The following is an 8,460-nucleotide window of genomic DNA, read 5'->3' on the forward strand; positions in this document are numbered from 1 at the left end:
CAATAAAAAATTTTTAAAAAAAAAGGAAGCACCCAACCCTCAGGGTTAATCTAGATGCAATCTATTATAACATTATATGGAGGATTTAAGGATACATGTTAAGCGAAAGCAGTTAAGGGAAGAAGTGAATACATAAGATTGAACAGGAAAAAATATAACCAATATGTACCCATAGGACGTATGGTATTTGGAGAACTTTAAAAATTAAAAACATTATCTCTACTTTGCTATTATACAATGGATAGATATCCACACCTGCCTTGGATTGGGCTTTGTAGGGACACAAGACAATAAAGACTTCTAGCCTCCAATCCATGGTCTCAAAGCCCAAGAGCTATTTCCAGTTTATATCAGTTGATCCCAATAGAGACACTCGTGGAAGAAAGGAGTGAAAAGTTACCATGTAGAAATAAGCAAGGGCACACTTGGCTGCCCAATAGATGGAACCAGTCTTTACTGCTTTGATCCACATGTAGTAGGTGAGTAGCATGCAAAAGATGGCAATCCCTGCAGAAAGAACAGAACAACAATTCAATAAAAGGCCATACTGGCATAATATTTAAGAATACTATTCTGGTGGTGTCAGGGTGGTCAGCCGGTTAAGTGTCTGCCTTCGGCTCAGGTCATGATCCCAGGGTCCTGGGATCAAGCCCTGCATCAGGCTCCTTGTTCGGTGGGGAGCCTACTTCTCCCTCTGCCATCCTCCTTGCTTGTGCACTCTCTCTCTCTCTCTCTGACAAATAAATAAGTAAAATCTTTAAAAAAAAAAAAAAGAACATCCATTTCTCAGGGTGCCTGGCTGGCTCAGTTGGTTAAGCATCTGCCTTTGGCTCAGGTCATGATCCCAGAGTCCTGGGACCAAGCCCCACGTCAGGCTCCGCGCTCAGCAGGGAGTCTGCTTCTCCCTCTCCCTCTGCCCCTCCCCACCACTCGTGCTCTCTCTTCTCAAATAAACAATAAAATCTTTTAAAAAAATAAATAAATAAATAATAAAACCTTAAAAAAAAAGAATATCCATCTCTCTTACCTAGGAAAAAAAAGCAAATGATTACAATGTTAAAATAACAGTAACATTCAACACTGAACTAACTCGACTTTTATGAATCCAGAAAAGAGCAAAAGACCTTATATAAGGAAAATTACCAGCTACCTTTCCAGAGGAGATGACAGACAGATTATAAATTTGTCTGAGGTCCCTTCCTGCCCGTTTCTAATCTCCTCACCCAGATACCATTTTTGCTATTGCTAAACATCAGATATGAACTCAGATTCTACTGCATTTCCTGAAGATCTACTGAATAATGAAATGAACAGATCATCTTCAGCATTTTAAGTCTTACCTTCATTATCATAGGAGCCAGCCACAGATCGGGAGATATACCCAGGAACTACAGCAATCATGGCAGCAGCAAGAAGCCCAGCCCCTGCGTCCTGTAAGAAAAGAGGGGTAACAGGAAGTTAACACCATCCACTCCTGAGAGAGAAGAGAGGATCTACTAGTCCATTCTACTTAAAATGGGCCCAGGGAACAGTCCAACACTTTCCAAGGCAGAAGTGATGCTAGAAATGCTAGAAATGTTTGCAGCACAAGAAAGCTAAAAACTTCACAACCAATTCCCCATGATGAGAACAGTTTCTCTGAAACTGAATACACATATGCTAAGGACAGACAAGCTGTCAGACATCAGACACTGCCCCAGAATGGGCTGTTTGGCTGGAGTATTCCCAGGCTTATGAGTCCCAAATCCCTAACAATATCTGCACACTGCCGAACAGTCACAGCTCTAAGAGGTGTGCAAGGATAATCAAAGGAAGACAATTATTATTTAAGTTAAAAAGCCAAAAGGTGATCATCTATCTGGACTAAAGATGCCAGGAGCTTGGATAATAAAGTTGGAATATCACAAGGCAATCTGTGAGCTCAGAAGAGAGGAACAGCGAAATATAACTCACACTCCAAAAGAGAGTAAGGACTTGTCTGTTGGAAGAGTCAAATTTGGAACAAGGGCAGCAAAGAGAAGGCTGAAAAGGTTTCCAAACTAAACTCAAGTGTCCCAAGACCTCCTACTAGTTTATCACCTCTCAGGTATCTCCCTGACACCATAGCCACAAACTAAGAATAGCATTCAAGGAACCAGGATCAGCAATGCAGAAACCTAGAAATAGAGAGTCAGTATTATGGAGCCTACTACAAAAGTGGTTTAATAACTTTTAAATAAATGTTTTAAAAAAATCAACAAATAATTGCTAAAAGTACACTGCCAGTAGGAAAAATTAACCATTTTGGAACACTTCCTATAGTTATTTTTCCTCTCTCTTAGATTGTGAGAACTTCAAAATCTAAAGCTCACATTTTACATTTTAAATGTTTTTTTTTTCCTTATGTAGAAATTTATATTTGACCTTCAAATGTTCTCTTATAAAGACAAACAGCTGCTAATAAAGAGAAACCACATATTCTAGGATGGGGCTGGAGTGAACCCAATAATTTAGCCTAGCCAAAGCTGTCTTTAGTCTCTGGCTCCCTGCCCTTCTGACGCTCTCAATCCCCCACCCTTTAGCATCTGGTGGAGAGGTTCAACAACATTCATTCCCAAGCCTATCACCCCAAATCTTTCACCTTGAGCTCTTTGGTAAGGTGGTACGTGACGATGGTGGTGAAGGAAGAGAAGAGAGGGGCCAGGAACACACAGACATTCCGAATGTCGATGGTGATGTGGAAAAAATGGAGTACATGGTAGATTGCAGCAGACGTGATCATTAAGCCTGTAACAGGAAGAAGAAACCCCACTAGGTTATCTTAGCAAGATAAGAACTTAAGGGAAAGAGAAAGAGAAAATCGAAGTATCAATAAAGTGATAACATAACTCCTGAAAAACCACCATAAATACTAACATCTCGCAACTGTGGTAGGCCTATAAATTCCAGAATTTATGAAAATCCACCCATCTCTATCTCCCATATATATTCTCCTGTATATATAAGATCCATTTCTAGGGATCTGTAATCAGAATGAAGTTACAATTGTCACAAAATAAAGATATTTGAAATAAGAGAAACTGTTCCATAATATAGAATGCCTGATTTCTCTTAAAAAATTAAAAAAAAAAAAATTCCTGTTCCTCTCACCTGGATAAATTGTTCCTCCAATGATTCGTCCCAAAGGGTACCAGGCCCGGTCATCAAACCAGTTATGGAATTTATAAAAACCCTCTTCAGCCAGGAACCGGGTAGTCCGATAATTAAAGTACCTGTGGCAAGAAAGAAATGATCTGTGTCTCCTCCTCTTCATACTCAAATACTTGTACCAATTTGCAGAGAATTTTGTTCCTCAGGTTTCATCATTGAGGAACTTACCATTACTCCAATAAAAATCAATTTGGTACCAAAAATTATGCCAAGTATGAAAATCATTTTATATTACCATAAGTCTGCTCATTTCTAGCTCCATGTTTGTCTTAACTAAAGCACCGCTTTTCTAAGAAGGAAATGCAACTGGAGCCTAACTCAAGCAGGATACTTTACCAGCCTGGCAATTAGTAGGCATTAGCACCAGTCAGAGAATTCAAGCACCAAACATAAAACAGCTGAGATGTAGGCGCCAATAAATTTGGCCCTTTCCAAGAAACAGGAACATAAAAAAGAACATTTTGATACCACACAGGAGGATACAAAGATAACTTCAAGTGATGAGCATCTCTAAAGATGTTGGTATAACATCTATACACCTCACAATTTTTTTAATCAACTCAGTAACACAAACTTCTTAATGAGTGTTTAAACTTAGAAGTCCTACTCATGTTATTTAAAATAGTTCTGGATGCCACCTACATAATAGCATAAACATATAAATTACATAAAAATATTTGAGGGGCGCCTGTCTGGCTCAGTTGGTGGAGCATGTGACTCATGATCTCAGGGTTGTAGGTTTGAAACCCACATTGCATGTAGAGATTACTTAAAAATAAGATCTTTAAAAAAATATTTGATACAAATTCTTGGAGTTATACAGGGAAGGATACAATTCTTTAGGTCCAAGGTATGTAACCTCTTAAGTTTCTTATTTTAAAAGAAGAGAAAACAACAATTAAAAAAGTTAAAAATAAAAATAAGAATGACCAACAGACATATGAAAAGATGGTCAACATCACTCATCATCAGGGAAGTGCAAATCAAAACCACAATGAGATTATCACCTTACACCTGTCAGAATGGCTAAAATCAAAAAGACAAGAAATAACAAGTATTGGTGAGGATGTGCAGAAAAAGGAACCCTCATGCACTGCTGGTGGGAATGTAAATTGGTACAACCATCGTGGAAAATAGTACAGAGGTTCCTCCAAAAATTAAAAACAGAGGGCGCCTGGGTGGCTCAGTCATTAAGCGCCTGCCTTCGGCTCAGGTCATGATCCCAGGGTCCTGGGATTGAGTCCCACATCGGGCTCCCTGCTTAGCGGGAAGCCTGCTTCTCCCACTCCCCCTGCTTGTGTTCTCTGTCAAAAAAAAAAAAAAAAAAATCTAAAAAAAAATTTAAAACAGAAATACTATATGATCTAGTAATTCCTCTACTGAGAATTTACCTGAAGAAAATGGAAACACTAATTTAAAAAGATATATGCACCCATATGTTTACTGCAGCATTATCTAGAGTAGCCAAGATACAGAAGCAACCTAAGAGTCCATTGACAGAAGAATGGATAAGGATGATGTGGTGTATACACACACACACACACACACATATATATATATATATATATACATATACGATGGAATATTACACAACCATAAAAAAGATGACATCATGCCATTTGCAGCAACATGGAAAGACCTAGAGGGTATTATGCTAAAAGAAAGTCAGACTGAGAAAGACAAATACCATATGATTTCACAATAATAAACAAAAAGCAGAATCAGACCTGTAAAAACAGAACAAACTGATGGTTACCACAGGGACAGAGGTTGAGGGGATGGGCTAAATGGATGAAAAAGCATGGGAGACACAGGCTTCCAATTATGGAATGAAAAATTCACAGGAATAAAAGGCACAGCATAAGGAATATAGTCCTAACATTGTATGGTGACAGATGATAGCTACATTTGTCCTGAACACACCATAATATATAAAACTTGTCCAATCGCTACGTTGTACACCTGAAACTAATGTAACACTGTGTACCAACTACATTCAAATAAAAATGTAATCAAAAAAGTAAAAACAAATAAGGGGAAAAAAAAGGAAAAATATAAATAAATAAAAGGAATTTTTAATTACTAAAGGTAATGATGACTAACCACCTTTCCTGCCCATCCCTCTAACCCTATTTCCTTCTTGGTCAGTCAAGTTTTAGCAGCTGAAGTAAGCAGAAGTAGCAGATGGCAGAAATCTCTATCCTTCTGTTTGTTGCTAATGAATGTTATTTTGGTAACTGTCAGAGAAACAAAGGAATGAGGGTAGCAGGCAGTCAACATGTATGAGAACTATGTCCTTTACCTACGGGCAGGCAGGGCAAGGCAGAGGATGTATAAATTAGTGGGAAGAGGTCTGGACTGGGGTCACAACCCAGGCCTCAGTTTCCTGCTCCACAAAAGAAAGCATCAAATCACAAGATCTTTACAGTTCCTTCTAGGTCTATGGCCACAGAGCAGATAGTCTCATTTACCCTGACCATCTTGCCTCAATGTTTGTCATCTAGAGAACCTGAGAAAAAGCCTTAACAGACTGGTGATCAAGAAACAAAAGGATATGTTTTCTCATTCATGAGGAAAAAAATATAAATTGATTTGAGAGGCCCCAAAGAATATATTTGTGTGCCTCCAAAGTGCTTTCAAATACCTACACAAAATAACAAATTTGCAGATCAACTTTTGAATCAATGCTCTATAAGCTAAAATATGATATTTTTAAAATATTAATGACAAAGAACCTATGATTCTGGCTTTCCAAATTTTTAATTAGGCCTGAACTTTAGGCATTACAACATAGTGACTCTAGTGTCTAGAGATGGACAAACCTAGATTCAAATCTTGGCTCCTCCAAACATGTAACCTTCAATTGCCTCTCCTAGCCTCAGTCTCATTTATATAAAGGAGAAAACAGCACCTCCATCTCACAGGGTTGTAAGGATTTAGAGATAATCTGTAAAACAGTGCTTGAAACAAAATGAATACTCACCTAAAATCCCTAATCAAACTCATGGCTTTAAATGTTCCCCAATATCTTAGAACTTAGCCAACAGGCCCAATTTCTATCATATAAATTGTTAAACAAAAAGTCATAAATCTCAAGTTCATGACTTGTGATTTTCTTCTGAGCCTTAAACACACACCAGGCCCCTTTCCCTCAATTTGTATCACTTAACTGTGGACCAAGCTGCGTAGCCAGACTTCTCTTAGCCTAGCCAGATAACGAGTTTGAGAGACTTACTTGGTTAATTCCAACAGAAATGTCTCAAAAGGAAGCAATTATCTCCTTTGGAAAACTTGAGGGTTTTTTGCCCTAAATATATAGGAAGCACATCCCCATCACCAAGAGCTGATTAGAATTTGACATTTGAAACCCATGAACCTGAAGCTTCCCAAAGCAAATACCAGATCAAGCAAAAGTACTCACGGATCAAACTCATGGATGACACTTTCAAATCTCAGGACAGCAAAGAGACGAGTGGAGAACGCTGCGTAAACCAAAGTTAATATTTTAATGGTAGTCTGCCATGAAAAATAATAGTAGATTATAGTATCATAGAGATAATAATATTATCCAGCACAGAAGTCACAGGAAATGTAAAATGATCCCTAAATAGGGGTGGCTGGCTGGCTCAGTCAGTACAGCCTGTGACTCTTGATCTTGGGGTCATGAGTTGAATCCCATGTTGGGGATAGAGTTTACTTAAAAAAAAAAAAAACAAAAAAAACCCTGGGGCGCCTGGGTGGCTCAGTCGTTAAGCGTCTGCCTTCGGCTCAGGTCATGATCCCGGGGTCCTGGGATAGAGCCCTGCATTGGGCTCCCTGCTCGGCGGGAAGCCTGCTTCTCCCTCTCCCACTCCCCCTGCTTGTTCCCTCTCTCACTGTGTCTCTCTCTGTCAAATAAATAAATAAAATCTTTAAAAAAACAAAAACAAAAACCCTGAATAAAGTATTTATCCATCTCTCCCACATAGGACAAACAAAAACAAGTTCACTTTCCCTTGACAATGACACCTACACTTTCCACGTAGGTAGGACACATTTAACTACTTATTATCAAGGCCTGTAACAACGCATTCACCTATTAATACTGCACTCAACTTACATGCTCACTTTTTTTGTATGTTGACCTCCCCTCCCCACAACTAACCTTTACTTTGGAGCAAACTAAGAGACTATACTTATGACTCATCAAGAGCTAGAAAATCTAAAAAAATAGAGTAAGTTCTGAAGAGATTTTCAGAAATACTAAAGTAGGCAACTAGACTGAAGACAATTGTCTTTTATAAAATTCAGTGTCCAAGGGTCCCCAGTATATCTTCCAGCCCTATGAGAAAACAGAATTAGCACAGCATGCTTCCCATTCTTTCTCAGATGATCTCTACCCCTGACTTTTATAATCCTGTGTTTCCTGTATTTTGTCTTCATAAAATTATACTGTTAGATAACAGTAAAAAGAACACATCACAACCTACTGAAAAGAACAAGGCATCTAAGAAAGCCATTCTTGAGTTTTTTTCAAGATTTTCTCCTTTCCATCCCCAAAGAAAGAGAGGTCCACGTGCACACTCACATAACACAGCAGCCATCGACAGAATGAGAAGCTTCAGAAGTGTGTCCTGCTTCTCATAGGACAACCGCAAAAATCCCAGCTTAGTCATCTTGACATCAATGGGTAGCAGCAGATGACACTCAAATAGCTGAAATGGAAAAGTCAACAGTGTAGGATATTAAACACTTCCAATTTATCTAATTCATTTTCATATTTTATGGTGGCAAAAAAACCATAAAGGAGACAGGAGCTAATGAACACGCAGAGAGGGTCAGAGCTAATACTAACACCCAAGCCTTGCCTGAGGTATGAATGACTGGCAAGGAAGTAGGCATAAGTCAGGTCTATGTGTCAAGACTCAAAAGGAGTGACTGGATTCTATCACCATAATTCTGCTTCCTACTCCTTCACGGCTAACAAGTACATAATCACTACTGACAATAGCATGGTACAACAGGAGTAAAGAGCAAACATGGGAACAGAAAAAAGGTGGTTAGGGAAGAGATGCAAAGAAAATAGGAAAGACTGGGGCGCCTGGGTGGCTCAGTCGTTAGGCGCCTGCCTTCGGCTCAGGTCATGATCCCGGAGTCCTGGGATCGAGCCCCGCATCGGGCTCCCTGCTCGGCGGGAGGCCTGCCTCTCCCTCTCCCACTCCCCCTGCTTGTGTTCCCTCTCTCACTGTGTCTCTCTCTGTCAAATAAATAAATAAAATCTTTAAAAAAAGA

General features: G+C 39.1%; 1 protein-coding gene across 1 annotated transcript in view; it reads right to left on the minus strand.

Annotated features, from left to right (window-relative positions):
* STT3A (STT3 oligosaccharyltransferase complex catalytic subunit A) overlaps positions 1 to 8,460 on the minus strand; it is a 32,363-nt gene that overhangs the window by 21,393 nt on the left and 2,510 nt on the right. The window contains exons 2-7 of the mRNA XM_021696562.2: positions 7,757 to 7,883; positions 6,611 to 6,671; positions 3,130 to 3,251; positions 2,621 to 2,766; positions 1,341 to 1,431; positions 401 to 507 (exon numbers count right to left, since the gene is read on the minus strand). Of these exons, the coding sequence (XP_021552237.1) occupies positions 401 to 507; positions 1,341 to 1,431; positions 2,621 to 2,766; positions 3,130 to 3,251; positions 6,611 to 6,671; positions 7,757 to 7,844 (615 nt within the window). The 5' untranslated portion in view covers positions 7,845 to 7,883. The remainder of the gene's footprint in view (positions 1 to 400; positions 508 to 1,340; positions 1,432 to 2,620; positions 2,767 to 3,129; positions 3,252 to 6,610; positions 6,672 to 7,756; positions 7,884 to 8,460) is intronic.

Source organism: Neomonachus schauinslandi, chromosome 11, assembly GCF_002201575.2.
Source record: "Neomonachus schauinslandi chromosome 11, ASM220157v2, whole genome shotgun sequence".
NCBI classification, from domain to species: domain Eukaryota; kingdom Metazoa; phylum Chordata; class Mammalia; order Carnivora; family Phocidae; genus Neomonachus; species Neomonachus schauinslandi.